Source organism: Chenopodium album, chromosome 13 (assembly GCF_948465745.1).
Source record: "Chenopodium album chromosome 13, dcCheAlbu1.1, whole genome shotgun sequence".
NCBI classification, from domain to species: domain Eukaryota; kingdom Viridiplantae; phylum Streptophyta; class Magnoliopsida; order Caryophyllales; family Amaranthaceae; genus Chenopodium; species Chenopodium album.
The window spans coordinates 30,542,193-30,563,601 of NC_137846.1; the positions used below are offsets into that span (position 1 = coordinate 30,542,193).

The 21,409-nt window shown below is 36.8% G+C and overlaps 1 protein-coding gene across 3 annotated transcripts; it reads right to left on the reverse strand.

Moving 5' to 3' along the window:
• Positions 1–5,101: 5,101 nt before the first annotated feature.
• LOC145574724 (uncharacterized) lies at positions 5,102–20,485 on the reverse strand. 3 transcript variants are annotated; one of them, XR_014098157.1, is made up of 9 exons: positions 20,177–20,485; positions 19,505–19,754; positions 16,587–16,710; positions 13,174–13,520; positions 11,302–13,081; positions 9,820–10,067; positions 8,424–8,534; positions 7,271–7,338; positions 5,102–5,350 (listed from the first exon to the last, which is right to left on the reverse strand). XR_014098157.1 is itself a non-coding variant. In XM_081632574.1 (8 exons), exons 1-7 carry the CDS (start codon positions 20,233–20,235, stop codon positions 8,457–8,459), a joined length of 2,886 nt encoding a protein of 961 aa, XP_081488700.1. In that variant the 5' UTR covers positions 20,236–20,484; the 3' UTR covers positions 5,102–5,350; positions 8,424–8,456. The 3 variants fall into 3 exon arrangements, 1 of the variants encoding a protein (XP_081488700.1); XR_014098158.1 differs by lacking the exon at positions 7,271–7,338 and having other exon boundaries at positions 8,383–8,534; XM_081632574.1 differs by lacking the exon at positions 7,271–7,338 and having other exon boundaries at positions 20,177–20,484.
• Positions 20,486–21,409: the final 924 nt, after the last annotated feature.

Here is a 21,409-nt window from a genome sequence, read left to right on the forward strand (position 1 = left end):
TGTTCTCGTCCCTAAGCTGGGTGTTCTCTTTGTCTGCCCCCTCCAAAGCCTTCAAATCAGACTTGGCATTTTTTAACTCCGGCTTTAGGTTGGTGGCTTTAGTGTTGGCCTCCTCCACTACAGCCATCAGAGTCTTGATCAGCTCCTCCTGTTTCAACTCTTGAGCTTTAATAATAATAATAATAATAATAATAATAAAACGGGAAAAACTTGAGATAAACTCTAAGTTACCTCAGCCAGCAGTGACAGTATTTGATCAAAGTTGACCACCTGCAGCCGAGGCACCTTGTCCTTCTCTGACTTGGTGAGGGTCCTTAGCATTCGCTTGGCGAACTGCTGGACATTAGGCCGGCTGGTAGAGGCATCTGCACCATAAGAAGTACGTGGTGAAAAGGCAGCATAGGCGGCACCTATATTGAGCCGGTTGCTAAGTGAATCTCCTGACGAGCTGGCTCGAGTTTTGACTCGCATAAAGTCAAGCGGCCAAGGAGGTTCAAAGCAATTAGTCTTACCTTGCTCTCTAGGCTGGGAAGTTCCCCCTTCCCCAGCCGCTGCATTGCCGGTTGCAGCATTGAGTAGCATGCCACTCTTCGACGCCGTAGAGGCGTCCGGCAATTTCCCAGCCGATCCCGAGCTTTCGCTCAAGGCCTTCAGCACAGCCAGGCTTTGCCACCGGTTGTGGGGTGTGTAGGATTTGCTGGGCAGAAGAAGTTGATTGGGAGGGATTTTGTTCCCCCGCCTTAGCTAGGGTTTTCTTTAGCTCATCCCTAGGACGTTTGAGCATCTTAGATATGGAGCAAGAAATAGTCCTATTGCCACTCTGCAAATCAAGCGAAGTGTTATAGCCGGCAAATAAAAATAATTTGAGTCAATGCAAGAAAGCATTACAGGCGGGTCTTACCCCGTCATTTTTGGCGTCCAAGGCCGCCTTTCTCTTTTCAAGCTACTCTTTCCTTAGTAGAGCAGCGAATTTAGCAGGCGTCTTATTGACGTCCACCATACTTAGAGCTTCTTCTGCAAAAGGAAACCGGTTGGTTAGATATGTTATAAAAAGTTTGTTTAAAACAATCAAGACAATGACAGCCGGGATAAGCAACATACGTCTCTCAAACATGGTATTCAGACCACAGGCAAAGAGAAACGCCTCATCTTGTAGAAAGTTCGGGTAAGGCACCCAATTCTCGGTTACGATTATCTGACTCCCATCATCCAAAGGGGTGGTGGTTGTCTCAAAAAATCCCCGCTCAATTATTTGTTCCCAAGCCTTGGACAGAATGCGAGGGAGGGTGCACTTCTTTTCGAGCAAAGCCGGATCCTTATTGTACCGGCGTAGGAACCGATTGTGGCCTAGAGAGGGCGAGGAGATCAAGTAAAATTTCTCCTTCCAGTCAATCCACTTAGACGGCTTGTCTAGTGTCATCATATATTGCAGGTGCGTGGTCAAAGTATACCACGCCCCCTATCCGCCTAGAGCCCGGCTCATGTAGTGCATATGAGCAAAAACCTCAAAACTTGGCTATATGTTTTGGAACTCACATGCGGAAATATAACTTAGTATATTTATTCATGAGTTGGGGGTGAGTTGCTAAACGCCTAACTCATACCCCCTCAAAATTATCTTGATTCCCCTGTGTAGAGGGAAGCGGAGACCGGCTCTGATCGCAGTCTCATAGCAGCCGAAATAATTGTCGGCGTTCTCAATGTCATCATCCCATGCCACAGTCGCATACACAGGCGGGACGTTAATCACCCAATCAGCTCCAATGGTATACTTGTCTTTAAAAGCCTTGAAGGTAGACTTTAGGGTCTGAATGTCCAAGGCTGACATGTGCGCCTCGGTGGGTTTGGACATGGACGGGCCTTTTGCCATCTGCTAAACCTCATAGCCAGCCTTCGCTTGACCAGAGCTTGAAGCTTCGGACCCAGACTAGTTGGAGGCTTCTAGGCCATCCTCCGGATACGAATCATTCTTAACAGAGGCAGAGGCGGGTCCTTTACCGTCTGCCTGTTCTAAGATTCTGTCACTTGGGGTAGATAGGGTGCCACCCAGCGAAGAGTCTGCTTGCTCTTCAGATCACTCATACTCCTCATCCGGAGTAATCTCATCGGCGGGCACTTCCAGAGCACGCCTTCTTTTCGGCTTGGTAGCCGTTTTTTTTTACTCTAGCCATCGTGTTCTGCATAGACACAGAGACGGAGGGATTCGGGGATGAGCAAAGCAGGTCCAAATGTCCAGAGACGGCACCCCCAGTTCTAGACTCAACCGTACCAGGAGACCGGCTAAAAGACCTAGGCTGTGTCGTGTGTGTCGGTAAAGAATCCATTTTATTTGAAAAACTATATATACAAGCGGAAAACATTTGAAAGAGTTAAGAAGAGAAGAGACGGTTACCTCTGATTAAACTCTGAAAAAATTGCCTCAACAGTGGCCGGTTGAGTCCACGAACGCTGCAGACGGAAAATTTTTTGGAAAGTAGCTGCAGGCGGTAACAGAGTGTCTCTCTCCAGAAAATTCTCTCTCTCTTTCTCTCTCTAGACTTGTAAAATGGTCAAAGATGGGAGAGGAGGGGGTAAAACCCTATTTATAGAAGGGTTAAAACGGGGGCATCCCGGTCACTTTAACCGAAGGTTAACCGTTTGTTACTGCTCACCACTTATAGGGGGACGCATGTCACAGGCGCCCCGTGGCCTGCCATGTCACCCCTGTGAGGGGCAAATGTTTAGGGTAAAAATTCCTAAACACATGGCCCAATCAGAGAGGGACACCTGTCATTCTTAGATAGGTCCAACATGGGCCAATCCCTAGCTGACATGTGTCAGCCTCAGATGACAAAATGAATGACGGCCTTCAAGGCCCAATTCCCGAGAAAAGCTGCAAAAGCAGCGCAGCCCATTAGGTCAGAATGACCTAATGAGCGCATATTCCAATGATCCTATAAATAGGGAGATTTCCCCCATTTTGGGGACACATTCATTTATTACAACATACCTACATTCTCTCATATCAGAGAAAACACCTGATCTCGGAATCCGAGAAGATCTCACTTTTACCTTTTCCGCACCTTTTCATCTCTTGCGACCAATACTAACTTGATCGTCGGAGGCGGAGCTCCTACCAACCGGAGTCTTTGTGTTTTGCAGGTACAGACCGCGTGGAATCAGTCTTGGTGACGTAACTCTCCCGAGAGACCAAAAAACACCCAAAACAAACGTAGTCATTGACGTCAATCTGAAACTTCTATCTCACGTTTAGAGAACATGTTTTATCACTAACAAAGTGAAAAGTAAAAGAAAAATGAAGAAAAAAAAAGGTAGGCAAAAAATTTTGAGATTATAAACTAAATTGAATAAGGTAGTTGAAGGGTTAAGGTTAAATTTGAAATTCAAACTTTAAAATTTCAAAAATAATGTTTGAAATTCAAATGAAAAAAGGATGGCCCACATAAAATAAAATAAAAAATCCCTTTCCACCAATGAGAGATTTGTGTACAATATATTTTGGTACACAACGTGTACCTCTAGTCTCCCCGAAAGCCAAAGAAACAATATCTACATCTATTAAATATTATTGTATTGGGAATATCCAAAAATAGTACAAAGTATACAACAATTTTGATGCAAAATTCAAGTTTTGGACTTTTAGTTTCATTCCTATTTGGTCCTAATTTCTAGCAAGTAAAATGAAAGGTAAAAAAAAAAATAAATAAAAAAGTACAAAAAAAATAATGACATCATATTCAAGTTTGGAGGGAAATCTATAACTAATACTAAAATAGCAACCGCTGATGTCATTTTTTTAAAAGTTGTACACGTGGCACCATCTCATGAAAAGATTTCCCTCTCAAATGCTAATTTTTTTGAAACAAAATTTTAATTAGTTTTAAATAGGTAATAACTATTATTTAGGTAATTGATTTAAAATGGATACCTATTATTTTGGTAAATTTATGTTGATATTAGGTTGTTGGAGTCCTTATAGGAGTTGTTAGCATAGTTGAGGTCAATTTAAGTGAACTTAAGAACATTTTGAACTTAAAAAAAAATATGAAAACAAAATTTAGAAAATTCGAAAAATAAATTATTGTGAAACCCGTGCATCGCACGGGTGACCTAGTTTTTAATAAGAGCTTGGCACATAAAACACTTTAGAAAATTGATGACATCAATTTTTTTTGTTTTTTTTTTAAATGACATCAATATGTTTTGTTTTAGTAATAGTTGATAGATAGATTGTTGTAGATTTGTTTCAATGCATCTTTTTATAATTTATTTATTTAATTTTTTTTACAATTAGATTCCGTGTAACTTAAAATATTAGTAGTGATTGTTTGCGTAGGAAACCATTAAAAATATACGGATTAGTTACATTTGATTAAAAATGAATGAAGTAATGTTAAAAGTGACAATTGGGTTATCTGATTGGATTTAGGCCATTGTTTGACAAGTTGAGTCAAAGATAGTTTAACCTATTGTGAAATATAGAAGGTTTCAGCTATATTTTTTGCAAGTTAAGTCAATTTGCGAGTGTTAGATTAATTCTAGTTGGGTTAAGCCTAAATGCAGTGCTCTTAGTCCCTTTGTTCAATGGTAATTGATAAACCTTACAATTGTTTTAAAATTTAAATTTGATGTGTATGAAATGAACTAATACTAGTGTGATACAAAGCATGTCATTTTAGCAATTTACTACATCCATTTCAAGATAATGTTTACAATTTGAATTTTGCTAGTATTCATGAACTGCACTTTGACCATTCTTTGTGGTATATAAAGATTGTTTTGAAACACTATGTGGTGTATATATATATAATAATAAATACTAGAGATCTTATTAGATTCATCTCAAATCTATTTATTCCAAATATCAAATTTTATAATTAAAAATACATAACTGGAGAAACTAATGCACAAAGTTGTACATTGACAAGTTGAAAAACAAGTGTGACCATTATATAAAACGGGAGGGAATATGATGATATGATTACATGGCACAATAAGAAGAAACAGAGAGCTATCCAGAGAAGGTTGGCATTTTTGTTGGGAGGGGATCAAATTATCTAAAGTAATAATCATTAATTAAACCTATATATCCGGCCAGAAATAAGTTATTGCAATATTAGTGCTACATAATTTTTTCAATCAATCAAACAAGAGTAACTGAAAAAACTCCTGTATACCTGAGGAGTGTATATATTTATTGCCAATATCTGTAAATAAACTATAACCATAAAACTCTCCAATATGGGAATAATAACAGAAAATTACATAAAGGTTTCTCTGCTACCTGTGAGAATCTTCCATATCACAGCAGCAGCATCCAGGATATAGCATAGGGCATCAATCTGCAACGCTGATACCACAAAAGAACTCCGTCAATAATCAGACAGAAAAAAGTCACCAAGAATGAGACAGTTTTATCGAGATGAATTCTCAGAACACGACAGGAAGGAATGATTTATAAGAAAATAATTTGTTTTGAAGTTGCATTCCATCTCATTAAATCTCTTTAACAGCAGGGGGAACACCTAACTAACTTGAGCACATCAAGTCTCTCTACAATACTCAATACAGTATGGCAAGAGCTTTGTGAATGAAATTAAATTGTTCACTCCAACTCCAAACACAAACTTCCTAGCAAGTGATGTTCTATGATTGACTTTGCTGTCATCTTTCTTGAAAGGCAACCTAAGACCAACCCTTCGTAAGAAGAACCATTCATTCTGGAAACACAAGATCGCAGACAAATTCAAGGATAAGATGGCAAGAATAGCCACCTTCCAAACAACCAAGTTCAACCCCTGCGAGCCACATCCTTGGCAAGTCATCCTGTTAGAGGCCTTACAGCAGGAAATGGATAAGGATTACAAGGATTAAGATACAGGTGGGGGTCCTATGGTCATGGGGTTCTAGATAGAGTTAAGTAGTCTTAGGCATGACATATAGATGGGTAGCAAATTGCACAATAAAGTACATATTGTACCTTTCATGCACAGTACGTGGTTCTAGCAATGAGATTTTCAGTTACGTTCTTACATAAAAATTCACTGCCTCCGTTTGAATTTTTTTTTGTTTTGGTCTACCGACTTTCTGTTTAGAGTTGCTTTTTTTTTGTTTTTATCCCTTACCCAGTTCTAAATTCTAATGTACCTCACTTACCCTACAATAACTAACCTTTCTATTCACTGTACTTAATCTGCCTTTTTCTTACACCTTACTAATTTTTATTCCATCTCTCTAAATTTATCCACAATTTTCAAAATTTCACTTTTTTCAAACCTTTACAGAAGTCTACATTGACTATGGCCAAGAAAAAAAAAAGGTCTCTTCAATAGTACAACTGTACAAGTGGTCATTTGTAAGAAAATATAAGAAGGATAGGGGTGTTACTTGTTAATGGGGTTCATGCAAGAAAAAGTAGGAAAGAATGTTTTGTGAATGGGGTTGTATAATTAAAAAGAGCAATTTCCCTATAAATGTAAAGATGACTAAATTACCTAAGATACATTAAAGGGATGGGAGATAATAGAATAGCTACTAAAATTGACAGTCTGCAATTAAACTTGACTGCATATCATTTCAGCTGAAAATAACAGAGGGAGACCTTTCAAGTTTTTCATTTTCATGAGACCATAAAAAGTTTGAGGCTATAGTTACTGATGCTTGGTAATACAAAATGCAATAGGTAATACGAAGAAACTGTGGACAAAGTTCAAAAAGGTTAAAGTGGGTTTATTGTATAAATAAGATTTTCCAGATACTCATAACAATATTGAACATTCTAGAACTCAATTAAACTGAGTTCAAGCACGGCTTCAGGAATATATTGGTGGTGATATATCCTTGCAAATTCATGATAAAGATTTATTGATAATTTTAAAATATGGTTGAAGATCGGGGACTGTGCCCTCAAGCAACAATAGAGGGTAAATTGGTTGATATTTACCATTCTAATTAAGCTTTCAATTTGCTTCAAAAAAAAATTAAGCTTTTAGATTCAAGAAATCAAGTATGCTCAAGAGGCAATTATAAAAATAAAAAAAAAAAAATAAATAAAAATAAAAAAAAAAAAAAAAAAAAAAAAACAGCTTAAGGTATACTCTACAACAAAAGCTTCAATGAGGCAATGTTATGTTATTCAAAAACATCAGTACGAAATGTATGGAGTTTGAAGCTTTTTCAAGGATATTATATTTAAAGTTCCTTGTAGACATACTGATCAAATGAGAAACTTGCTCATAAATGAATAGACACAATCTGATCGTTTTAGTACCTAAACTGATGGAGAGTCCTTTGTTTCCACCAAGTCCTTTGTTTCCACCAATCCTTAAAGCTGGGGAGCTGCTGGATATATAGATTATTAATAAATTAATGGGAGATATTGATAGTATCCTTTGGTTTCAGTGGTGAGTGGTGGGCTGTTGTATGTTTGTACTCCATTTCTTGCTAATTAATGATTTTTTTTTTTTAAGTTTCTCTTTATTTCATCTTTTAGAGTTGGGTCCCCCACTCAATTTCTCCTCTAGTTTTTCACTTGTATACTCTGTACAAAATCCTGTGCAAAAATCTAGAGAACATGATGATTTTTTCTTATCTACAAAGTTTACACTCTTCCACCTAGTTCTTCCCATGCCATTAGAATCTAAACCAACCCATGCTGTTGACATCTAAACCACTCGATAAATCACACAAACCACAAAATTTCAAATAAAAAAACACATACTATACACATCAGATTCCTACCCTCAGGTTCCTATGTCTATCCACAACATCAAGTAGACAGCATGACAGGACCTCTAGAAACTTGTATATGATAGAACAGTCTTAAAACTCTTAATGAAAGCAACACCAGAAATTGGGATTACATCACAACTCCAACTAAATTAAATCACAATGTGGTTGAACAAAAGCACAAACAAAAAATATAACATGTTTTTATTTCATAAACTGTAATAGAAAAGTGGACACTTTAGTTGCTGCTAACAAAGACAGATCTTGGGCGTCTTAATAGAAATGGGTGGTAAGATGGACCGTGACTCCGTGAGCAGGCTAGGCTTTAAGTGTGTGAAACATTCTCCTGTATAAACCTTATTGTTGGCATCAAGTTTTGGTAATGGGATATAAGATAGTTTTAGACTTTTAGTACCCCTCTTTGATTGCAAGAACATCCATCATTGGCATGGTGATTTTGCACCAAAAAAGAATAAAAAATCATTGGCGATGATTTAGAAGGCACTTGAGTCAATTGCTACTTAAGTATTATGAGGGGTCATTTTTTTTTAATTATTTATTATATAGTAGAGAAAAGATGAAGGAGATTTTACAAGAGAGTCACTAGCACAAGAACCCTGATAACTATACCATAAAAGTGAGATTAGAGCTTACATAATCATGAAGAACAGTCTTCTGTATCACAGTGAGCTTACCTGCATAAGCATAACTCACGCTGTGCTTAAGATTCAAGTTCCACTTTGCCCGCGGCTTTTGCTGAAGGAATTGTGTGCTACAAGTTTATGGCTAGAAGTTAGGTGATCATCCTACAGAAAATAATTAAGCTGATATCAGAATATTTCAATAACTGAAAAGGCAAAACATTTAATAGCATTTCCAATTATGAAACAACAAGACGTCAATTTACTTGGCTTATTTAGTTGTTCCTTAACCCTATTCAACAGTATTCATCCACTTCACTTTGACCTTCCTTTGCTATATATATGTAATAAAATCAAACTTATGTTGGATCTTATCAGATTCATCTCAATAAAGATTTTCAAAAACCATTTTTATAATTACACGATGAAAGATATTAAGGGTCAAAGTTGCACATTGGCAAACTTGCCAAGTCAAAGTGGAACAACTAAGGAAAAAACAGAGGAAGTAGTTTGCAGCAAAATTAGACATGCATACGGGAAGCCAAAACTAGCAGAGCTTCCATTTTAGATACTCCCGTTTTTTGTTTTGTAAAGTGTTATACTTGCCTTAATCAACCATTTAGTTTAAGTGTTACACTTTCTTTTTTGGCAAACTACTACATTTTAATACTCCCTCCTCTCAAGTTCCCCACACCAACTTTATTTTTTAAAAAACTTATTTTCTCCTCTCTCATCGTTCACTTTTCAATAAACTATTAACTACACTATCGTTTCTTACTCTTTTTTTTTTTTTTTTTTTTTTTTTTTTGATATTCCAACTACCTCACTTACATCTTGTTATATAAAAGTCAATTAAACTACCTTAAATTATGTGCCGGTCAAACTGCAAAACTTGAAAAAAAAAAAAAAAAAAAAACACAGGAGTACAAACAAAGAAAGCTGCACTTCAGTCTATACAATCTCAAACACCAAACAACGAATATTATGAGAATAACCACGGACTTGAGCAAATTGTAGATGACAGTAAACCCAAATATCATAACAATTACAAACCAGCAAAGAACATATATATACAGCAAAGCCTCAACCCAACAAACAAGCAAAGTAGGCGTCAATATACATGCTCCCTATTCCCTAACAACATCAGCAATATTTAATACTTCCCCCGTTTTTTAATACTTGCAATATTTCCCTAAAATGGAAATGTCACAATACTTGCAACACACTATAAATGGAAAGTTACTTTAGTGAAAAACTATACTATTTCCCTCATTTAAAGCACATGACCCACTAAATTACACTCCTAACAACCACTAATCCTATTTTAAAGTGTATTATATCATGTAAACCCCACCTTTCTTAAATACCGTGAAAAAGTGTGTTGCAACTATTCAAAAACAGAGGAAGTAGCAATTATTTAATTTGCAATGGTAAACTGCAAGAGACATACCTTATACAGTGATGCTGCAGACTCGGATTCCACAGCTTGAACTGGAATCTGCCCCAGGGATTGAAAAGCATCCAGAGCATCAAGGGTAAGCTGCCAGCCACAGAGAGCTACAACACCAGCCGAGGAACTGGCAACAGTGCTGCAACCAGCTGCAGCAACATTTCCATTCACCCAAGGACAGAAACTATTGTGATGCTTAATTGGATCAAATTCAGCACCTTCAAAGTTACTAGCTCCATTTGGAGGCCCTGCATGCATTGACCGGGAATAGCTATATTAGCTAAAAGGTAAACTTGAAATTAAGTATATAAGGAAAGCCATTTGGAGGCCCTGCATGCATTGACCGGGAATAGCTATATCAGCTAAAAGGTAAACTTGAAATTATGTATACAAGGAAAAAGGCTGAAAGCTCCAGAAGTAGCTACTAAGTTTTCCAGATAACTGACAATATATTAGCGCTGAAAAAATAAAAATAATAAGGCAAAATTGGTTTGAACTTTTAACAACGGGCACGTAGCAACATGAACTATGATTAGTTGGCATAGAAACACAAACTTCTTTGTTAGGTGCACGATACATCATAAATGAAATCATGCACCAGAGATTCTACTAGAGATGGGGAATCTTTAATATTTATTGTTTTTTTTACCAATTTTGAGTTCAAATTTGGCCCTTATGGTCCAAAACTCCCAATAGACCCCAAGCCCTTAACTAAGGCATTTTAGAGCACCCAAATTGATGCGTTATGGTTTCTTTTTTTTTGGCTATATTTGATCTTAAAATTGATCCTTAAGGATTATTATGACCCATGTAACCTTAAATGATCAACTTTCTCGCATGTCAATCGTGGTAAGCAATCCAAGGTGCTTTTTGATAATAATAAATTATTAAATATTCCCCTTCCCCGTCTCTGATTGAATCTCTAGTACCAAGTTTCATTTATGATATTTTGTGCGCCTAATGAAGAAATTTGTGCTGCTACAACTATTAGTTAAAGTTCATGTTTGTGCTGTTGAGGCCATTTTTGCCAAAAAATAACAATAATAAACAAAAAAAATTGTTTCACTGATCTTTGCTCTTTCATCTCCAAGATACATTTCACAAGAATCACAACCAAGATCAAGTTTATTCAATTACATTGTCAACAAACAGAAAATGAGGGTAGAGAGACAGAAGTAAAAGGGGAAAATAAAACATGACAACCTAAACACTCACAAAGAACTGATACTATATCAAAATCCTTAAGTAGACACCATTGAGAAAACCAAATCTGCCTCAGGCCCTGAATTTTATAGGAAAAAGAAACATTGATTAAACTAGCGTGATTTTATATTTGAGCCTGCTGCTGAATTAACAGCTTAGGGTTAGATCAATAACCTCACATGCATGCCTGATATGAAAAAGTTTTGTCCTAACTTATGGTTCCAGACTTCCAGGAGCAATAGCATGAAAAACCACGGTTAAAAGAACACCACAATTTACCTGTCCCATTGGTCGTCATATAATCTGACTCTGGATATGCACCCTCGTCAGCAGGTGACTGCTTACCTCCTTGAGATACTTCTTCCTTGGACGCCTCAATGCCTGAATACATAATAGCATTGCAAGATAGAGAAGGATGAACACTAGGTTCTTGGGCTAATACTTGCATCTCACTATTCTTCTCGCCACTTTCTACAGATTCCGCTTTCCTTGAACCAACAACTTTCGACCCACTATCTGCCCTACCCATTGAGCGCGATACAACGTCTTGACTATCTCCATGAGGATCCTCTTTATTCATCACCTCAACAAAACCATCTCTGGATCCATGTTCAGGGGCAAACTCACCGGTCTGTCCCTGATTTTCAACAACCTCAGCTATAGGCTCCACATCACCAACACCACTGTCAGACCTATTTGCAAAAACATCAGTCCCATGAATCTCAGCTTCATGACTTGCACCCATCCCAACACTTCCACCACTTACTCCTATACTAGGGCCATCCCTAGCTGGCGCAGTAACTGTATCTGTGTTCAGTACTTCGTCGTCATCATTTGTGCTACTTACACCTATTTCTCCACCAGCCCGAGCAGCCGCTGGTTGAAAACAGGCACTTTGTTGTGCCTGATTACTATAGTTTAGGTCTGAAGTGTCAATCATATCAGCATTCTTATCCATGGCCACTGAAGGAAAATTAATATCATCAACATCTCCAGGATGATTTTCAACACTTTCCATGGAATCATCATCTGCACTGTGACAAATAGTATCCATTGCTATAACGGAGGATGCATGTGTTGAATCTCTAGTAGCAGGAAAGCGGTGAACTTCATCATTTCCTGGTAATACATCTATTCTTCTTTCATCTACTTCAATATCAATGCCTTGCGAGTTGCTAGGGCCTGCACCAGATGAATCTCTCCGAAATGAAGACCCACACCTTTCAATAACATCAGACTCACGAGCACGCTTTGAGGGCTCAGCAAGATACTGCTTACCATCATCAACTTCATCAACATCACGGTCAATAACTGATCCCTCAACACTATCAGCCTGTTGCATCCTCAAAATTGGCCTGTCTACCGTGCTTCCACCCTCATCCAAGCTTCGTTTACGAGTACTCGGTCCTCGCGATTCATAGGAAGCAGCACGATCACCAACCTCGCTGTTAGAAGGTTGTCCAATCATTAGATCTTTCCCTAAGTCGACATCACGATATCGCTGAGAGATTTCAGGCACATGAGCATTTCCTGATAACAAGCCACCAGCCATAGTTAGATTTAAATCAACAGCTGCATTTGACGTGAGCTTTCCCTCAACTATTGTAGCAGCTTCATCATGGTATTCGGCCTGCTCTTTCTCCATGCCATCACCATCCACCCATCCACTGATTCCACTGGCTGCACTCACACCGCGAGTTAAAACCATCTTTTTACTTGTCTCAGGGATCTCAACGCCATTGGGCAGTACACAAACAGGGCGAGAAATAGTAATGAAGTTCCAGATCCTCACAGTAGCACCACATAAGCTGCAATCCAGCAACGGTGACCTAGACTCACATTTAGATTCAGGACCCATAACTTCATTCTTGCCAGAATCTTTTTTGGCTGTACTTGAGAAAGCTTTCTTGCTTGGACCAGGATCATTAGGATGACCACATTTCATAGACAGTCCTACAGAATACCCATTTCTAGCAGATTGAGCAGAATGGTCTTCACAATCCTGGATATCTGGAAGCCATCTAGGTTCCCATCCACACAAGGCTATCAGCTTTTGTGCCTACAAGATATTTAGAGAAGAAGAAACAGTAAGGAAACAAATAGTAGAACATATACTGTCCAATAAATTAAGTAGGTTTAAAGACATCATACACGAGAATATAAAGAGAACGCCTCTTCTTTAGAGGGATCCATCCCTGAGAAATTTTCTGACTTAATGCTTGGCTCCCCGATCAAAAAGTTAACGGAGTTAGCAAGAAACCGATCAATTTGTGGCCCATGGGAAATGCGCATCTGCACAATTGCAGAAGCAGCTACCACTGGTAGTGCAGCAAACTGCAAGAGCCCATCACACCGATCTTTGTATCCTCCGATCAGAGCTGATGGAGGAGTTGGAGGAAACTGCACCAGGCTCTCTGGACAGATATTTCCTCTCCAAGGGCAGGTTCCCTTGTGTCCTGAATCAAGCTGTTTGGAAAACTCTTCAGCTGCACCATCAGCTTCATTGAAAACATAGAACAAAGTGATTTATTATGATATTTGAGAAACTGAGACACAATAACGCGACTTTAAAAAGACCTAGGTGATGAGAAGATAAAGTATAATCAGAGATATGAAGCTGCAGAACTCACAGATGTTAAGCAACAGAGACAAAGTTTCAAAATCCAAAGACGTAAAGCACAACAATATGTCATTTGTTAAGGCAAAGAGCACAATAATTTAATCACACCTAAGGAAACAACAATACAACTGGATTTCTACATATAGGGTCAAATGAGAAGTTCTTTAAAATGAGAAGGATGATAAGGATTTAATGTGCATATTTTTTGTACTGAATGTTGAGCTTCTAAGGAGCACCTTAAAAAAAAGGGAGGTTACATAAATGCACATGTTAAGATGGATGTGCGGAAACACTCTAAGAGATAGAATCAAAAATGAAGTTATTCGCAAGAAAGTGGGGTCACAAGCATTGCAAACAAACTAAGGAAAATCTTCTGCTTTGGTTCGGGCATGTAATACGGAGACCCAAGGTGCACCGGTATGAAGAGTGGGATCATGGAGAGGTAGAGAGAGACCGTAAATGACTTGATTGGAAGGACTTACTCCCTCCGTGTTTTTTTAAGTGTTACAGTTTGACCGGCACATAGTTTTAGGCAATTTAATTGACTTAAATAAAGTAAGAGGTAAGTAGGGTAGTTGAGTATTAAAAAATTATAAAAGAAAGATAGTGGGGTTAATAGTTTATTGAAAAGTAATGAATGTGAGAGGAAAGATATAATAAAAAAGTAGTAGTAGGTTTGGGTGGGGACCATGAGAGGAGAGAGATATAATATTTTAATGTAGCTTTTTGCCAAAAAAGGAAGTGTAACACTTATTAAAGCACGGCCGGATTTGAAAAGTGTAACACTTATTAAAACACAGAAGGAGTAGGAAGGATATGAAGTATATGGATTTGTATGAGAATGAGGTATTTGATCGTAAGGGGTGGAGGAAGAAGATTTTTGTGGATGACTACAAAATAATCACTTTTGGTTCATGTAGCTGACCCTACTTATGGGATTAAGGCTTTGATTGATTGATTGATAGATATTTTGTACTGAATGTGCAAATATTTTTTGACTCAAAATTAGATGTCCATAAATTTTGAATAATGGTGGCGTGAATTACGCCATAGTCAAGTGCAGCTATAAATTGACTAGGTTTTAGGTAGTTAATGCATTATCATTGTAATATGGAATTCTGAATAAAGCATATCCTAAAGAACAAAATCCTACCAAAGTAATAATAAATTATTCTCTTTGTCCCAAAATAAGTATTTTCTTAAAACCTCAAAATAATCATCCATTATTATTCTCATCTAAAATTCAAAATTGCTCCTTAATTTACTTCTTCGCCTCTTCCTATTCACATTAGAGGTTCATCCTTCAATAGCATAATTTCACTCTCGTAAAGGAACGTGCAAGTTACAGTTGTGTTGCTTAGAAAGTAATGCTGTCATAATGTACTTGCAGATGACTGGAGACAATAAAAAATTATTTTGGCTATTACTGGTTTAGGTTTCAGTATTCCCACTTAGGGTACCTTAAACTCAAAGTTACAAAGTCATACAACATATTGAAACAGCTTAAAAAAGACGAAATAAGCAATAGCCTTTACTTTTAAATCTTAGATTTCAACAAAAAAAAAAAATAATAATAATAATAACGATAATAATAAAATAAATAAATTGGCAGGAGACTGGAAAGTGGAAAGGATGTGGAAAAGAGCACCAGTACAAATGTCAGAATAGGAATGGTTTTCTGCTAGATCTCACATGTCAAAATACATGAATGATATCTTCATCTTCTAAGGTAATCAAATTCTAGATACTTTACTAAGGCCACTAACACTATTAGTTAAAAACCCAACCCAAAGAAAATGAAAATAGATGATTAACCAAGACTTCCTATAACAAATAGATCACACTCCATAAATGAGAGGAGAAAAACGAAAAAAAAAAAAACAATAAGGGCTTCTAGGTGCAGGCCACGTTACACCTCTAAATAAAGAAAGAAATGTTGCTCACAAGCGACGAAGTTGGCTTGTTATAGACTTACACTTATATAATTGGCTGAAAGGCCAAATCAATCTATACATATGGCATATTGCTACCCAAATGCTCAAAAACACACCACTTGTGTCCGTCGTGGAAAAAAAAAAAAAAAAAAAAAAAAAAACTTGGCCATTAGTTACTTCCTCTCTTCTTAGTTGACAAATTTCATTTATCACATTTGCCAACAAACAATTTTAACAGTTAATGTCTCTAATTATGAACATGTAAATATTTGATATTAATAAAACATATATTGAGACAATTCAAACAAGATCCCACATGATTGTTTTCTCATAGCTATAAATCACAAAACTAGTCCAAGTACAATTTCCGAATAGTATCCAAAATCAAAAAGTGTCCATTAAAAAAAATGAAGTACAATATTTCAGCTGTTAAATTTCAGAACAATTATTGTTAACAATGGATGAAACAACATTGCGAACTCAGCAATCCATTCCACTTTACTGTGAGATGCCAATTAAGAACAACTCAACTGCAACTGCTTTATTTTCTTCTCATGGTTTTCGTATTAAAAAGCAAGTAAGCAAAGTTTGTCAACCCACCAAAAGAGGCTTCATTAGAGAAGTACTCCATATAACCATAAGAAATCATAATTTTAAAAAATAAAAAAATAAAATAAAAAACATTCATAAGCAGAAACCTTTCCTAGACTCAACAAAAAAATTTAAAAAAATAAATAAATAAATAAAAAATAAAGAACTTGTGAAAGACTAACAGATTGAAAATTAATCATCTACAGAGATTCCAGAAGTTTTCCAGAGATTGACCTCATCAAAGGCACGCATAAGGAACAAATTAATAGAAGCAGTTTATATAGTTCTCTCACAGGTTCCAAACTGACACTAAATAGCCAAAGATATTGTTGAATTCCCTCACAAATATATTTCAAGCATCATAAAAGCAGTTCATAGATAAACAAAATGCAAAGCCAAAGCTAAAAACAAGTATTCACCTTCAGAAGACATCCAGCCAGCAGTCGTGACATATTTAAGGCTTGCACCACACGTCTCACATTCAATCTTATCAATACCAATATTTACCCATCCTCTACGGGCACAAGCTAATGAACTAGCAGCCTGCATTTACACATGAAAGACTTACAATTTACAATTTAACAAAACACACACAAAAAAACACTATTAGTTCAGAAAATCAGTAGCCTGCCTGCATTACCTTCTACCGCAAAAGAGTCTACCAATAATCAGAAGTATCTTCAGCATTCTTATTTTTATATATATAATAAGATGGAAAAAAAAAAAAAAAAAAGAAGAAGAAGAAGAAGAAGGAGAATTACTCTCTACAGCATGGAATTCCAATATGAAATTCATTATCAAATAGTATAATGAACTACCTGCAGCAATGCAAATGTGAAGCCAAGACCTAAGCCTACTGCCTCCCTTCCTCTCTTTAGCATGAACCTTTTCTCAAGCCACTTCACAAGTCATAGGATGCGGATTACAAGTTATACATGATCTCTCCTTCGTCAACTATTCTAATCTCCTAACTTAAAAAGGAGTGAGACTCAAGCGTCACAGGGAGCATCTTCGTGAGCATAGTTGACACCTATGTTACATTGACACGGGTACGGGTATCCGATTTTGGTACGGATCAGAGTGTCCAATACATCATTTTCAAAAATTTAGGACACGGGGACACCGTCTTAACTTTGGACTCAGGTACGGAGACAGCAATAAATTTTTTAAGGAAAAAAAAAAACATCAATAAGAAAAACGTTTTTATTTATTTTTATTTGGCAAAGATCAAAAATCTTTTGAGTCAATATTTATTCAATAAATTTTGATACATAACTTTTAAATAACTAAGATAAATAATATAATATTTAATTTAAACATTATAAACTCTTATGAAAGCTTGTTTGGGAAGCCAAACCAGATTTATTATTAAAAAAAAAATGAGTACCACAAAGCTTTTCTGTACCAATTTCTCGGGGAACCCCAAAGCCTTTTTAAAAATAAATGTACATTACATCGCTTTCTTCGGAAATCGGAAAGCCTTTTTAAAAAAGAGTTATTCCTCAATATAATAAAAAAAAGATAATGAAATACTTAAAACCCTTCATCTTTCTTTAATGGTTGCTTTCTTCATTCTTCCCTCTCTACTCTCTACTCTCTCTAGAAGCTTCTTTTCTTCAATGGCTATTGTGACTCCATCTTCCTCCCCGCTTCAAAACAACATAGCCGTAACCGAGAGCTAGACGGCGAGTCCGGAACGGATATCATAACCTGATTTGTGTGACCCGGGTATGATGGCAAAAATGTCGTGTCCGAGTAACATAGCTTGACACACAAGCATTCCCGATCATCGTAAAGAAGCTCTAAAAATGAGTTGTAATGAGGTCCTTCCACGCATGAATGGATTTTAAGATATCAAGAGAAATTTTAGGGTCAACTTATATTAATCAATCATATGTTGAGCCATATATAAGTGGGATGTGATCCTTGTGGACTCCATGTCTCCATATGCTAAATGAGTTTTATATTATCATTATACTCTATCATGTTTTTGGAATTGTTATAGACTATTATTCGTACAAGTATTCAAATTTATGCTTCCCCTAACCACTTCTATAAAAAAAATAAATAAATAAAAGGGACACTCTCTAACAGCCAATTAGTTATCGGCTTTTAAGGGTGTAGACTTGCAGCTTGCACCTATGTACAATTAGAAACTGGAATTGGAGGAACATACTAGGTAACTGATTGGCTTATTCTAGGAATTGGTCTTTTCACCTAAATAAAGGTTAGTCTTGGAAAAAGAAGTCTCAATATAATCCAAAATCTTCAAGGAAACTTCCAAATTTCTTAATTTTGTCCCTTCAGAATACTATTTATAGGGTTGTATGAAATTAGGATAAGATTAAGATAAGGCAATAAAAGGGTAAAACATTAACTTATTAATCACCAAGTTTGATGAAACAAGGTAAAAAATGATCTGATGTGGAAGGAGCATAAGCACTCAGAGGTGAAAAGTAATGCTCAACTCTTAAGCTGGCAAGTTCTTTTCTCAATAATCTAAAGTCTGATTTTAAGCTAATACATCCCTTTTTATAGGGTGGCTACTACTACTTAAGGTATCTCCAAATAAATTTTTAATATGAGACCTTGGTAACTGCAAAGGAAAGGCTAAGATCATTTTACTTAAACTAAAGAAAATCCAAATTTTAGCTGCAATGATGTTGGTGCATAATTGTGCATACATTAAAATGTGCATTAATGCCTGTGTTGCACAATTTGCACCACCAATTGTGCAACTAGTCAGCTTCAGCAGTTCAAATTGTCATCTCACTCTGAACATTGAAGTTGAATTTGTGCATATGACCAATTGATGGAAGCTCTTAAACACAAATAACATCTTTAAGTGGTCTCACATTTCAGAAGACAAAAAAGATACTGTTGTCTAAAAGTTTAACCATCAACAAACGATCAAGCTCTTGCCCTTTTTTTTCATACCCTTAGGCACTTGCCCTTTTACTTACTCTTGAACACTACCATCCTATTATGCCTAAGCCACACCAATCATGAGATAAACCATCCACTTGGGCCATAATTGGGTCGAATATTTACCAAATTGCAATCAAGGTCCAGACCACTTCAAGCGTGAAACATCAAGGATTTATCACAGTACCAAAAGCAATGTTGAAGAAAAATTAGTCCCAAAAACCCCTTAACATATGAACACCAAAGTGTCCTTTCAAAATGATATTAAACGAGTGAACGAATAACATTCTAAAGGCAGGGTCAATTATAGTTCAGAGAGTAAGTATAACACATTAAACATCATGTGACATTGCATGACAATAGAAAGAAAGCTAAAATCAAAGGCACATCATTAGTAACACAAGGTACGAACCTTTGGTTTCCCAAACCAATTCCCTGGATTAAATGTGGCAAGTCGCCTGAGTAGGTCTCCTCTTTCCCAAGGTCTGCATGAAGGCTGTGATGATCCAAGTGCAGAGCCACCAGCGCTCGTGCTCAATGAAGTCTGAGGCGGTTGTGTAGCAATCCCTGATAGAGAACCTGTCTTAGAGCCCGGGCCATGACCAGACCAATCTGCTCCACCAAAGTTCGGAGGAACAGTAGGTGATGATGCTCCTGCAGAACTGACAAACACAGCAAATTCAAGTTCGGAAATAAACAATAACGCAACTTTATCAATCTCAACATTCGCATCTGTACTACACTCATTTTCATAACATACTCCTTCGTAAATGCAGAACATTCTGACCTATAACCTCAACTCTTAAACTAAAGAACAAGTTCAATTCTAAAATTCTACTCAAATTAACACAATCGAAAACACGAAACATTTATCACCCTCTGATTAATTAAATAATAATACTTCGTAGAAGTGATTATATATCAATTATTTGTAATTTTTCCTCGTGTAAAACCCTTAACAAAATTAATTTCATTCATATTTACTTTCCTATTGAAATAAAATAATAAAACAATCACAAATTAACATCAAAACTAGATAAATTGGGTAAGAGAATTAGAGAAAGTAAGAGAGAGAGAAGCTGACTTAGCAGAAGGACCACTGATGGCGCGACTAGCGGGCTGAGAAGGGCGGCGTCCACTCATCCCCGCAACTGGCACGCGCGTCAGGAAGAGTTTAGGTTTTCAGATCTTGCGAGCTGGAAGGGGTTTTAGATCGAGAGAGTTGAAGGAAAGGCTGAGGTTATAGATCTTGTTGTTGATGAAGAAGAGAGATTTCTGAATTTTGGGGTTTTCATGAATTTGAGTGAAGATTTTGACAATCAAGGTGGAGGACCTCCTCTTTGTTTTACGCTATAATCGTGACTGAAAGAGAGAGAAGTTGGAGAGAAAGGGGGGACGAGACTTTGTTTTGGGTTCCCAAACCCGGAATTGGATTAGGTGGGGTCGGTTCGGGTATAAAATTGGATATCAGTTGGAATATTTATTTTATTATTACTCCGTTTTATTTTTGAAAGGATAAAGATTAAAGATTATAGTAAACTTATTTTTTTTACATACAAAACCTAGCTCTTCCTTATAATCTTAAATCTAAATTCTAAATTAATACAATAAAAGGAGCTCATGTTGTTAAAGATCTCTAACATGTCATTTTGGCAGTCAATAGGTCTTTCTTTTTCTTCTTCCATAGAGTTCCATCTAATGATATTCTTGTTGTTCGTGATTACATTTACATGTAGTCTCTTCCTCTTCTTCTCTGCCTCCAAGCTCCATTTGAGACTTTTCACCAAACTCTAAGCCTTGCTTGTGCGATAAATCTCTTCCTCATCTTGCCACATGATAGTTTGTCCATCCTTCATTGCAGCTGAGACGGTGCTTTGTTGCTCGCATTCCAAGTACATGCAAAAAAAAAGATTGATTTTGTCACATTGCTCTCCTCCTTGAATAAAGGTTAGTAAGACAAAGACTTTTCTCTCTTCTGTCTCCTTCCATGGTTCTTCGATTTTGATGGTTTTTCTTCCTTGAGATCGTTAACAATGACGAAAAAGAAGAAATCAGCTACTTATCCCCATCAAAATACATCTAATAAGAATAATCTAGCTCCTATAGACAAATTTTTCGAAAATCTGAGGAACTTTGGAACATCGTTCACACCAAATACGATTGATGAAGTGGATGAACTTGTTTCTCCAATCCCCGGAACAATTCATCTTTCAGTTGGTTTATTGCCGTGTAGTGATGTTGAGGCCATTGCTACAGCTCATGGTCTCAATTTTGGCTCGATTTTGAAGGAATCCAATCAAACAATACCTAGGGTTTC

Excerpts from the sequence above, each read along its gene's own strand:
- LOC145574724 (XM_081632574.1), bottom strand. The coding sequence starts at position 20,235 with ATGAGTGGACGCCGCCCTTCTCAGCCCGCTAGTCGCGCCATCAGTGGT. Across the intron at positions 19,755-20,176 it reads ATCAGTGGTCCTTCTGCTAA|TTCTGCAGGAGCATCATCAC; the intron begins GTCAGCTTCTCT and ends TGTGTTTGTCAG. Across the intron at positions 16,711-19,504 it reads ATTGGTTTGGGAAACCAAAG|GCTGCTAGTTCATTAGCTTG; the intron begins GTTCGTACCTTG and ends GTGTAAATGCAG.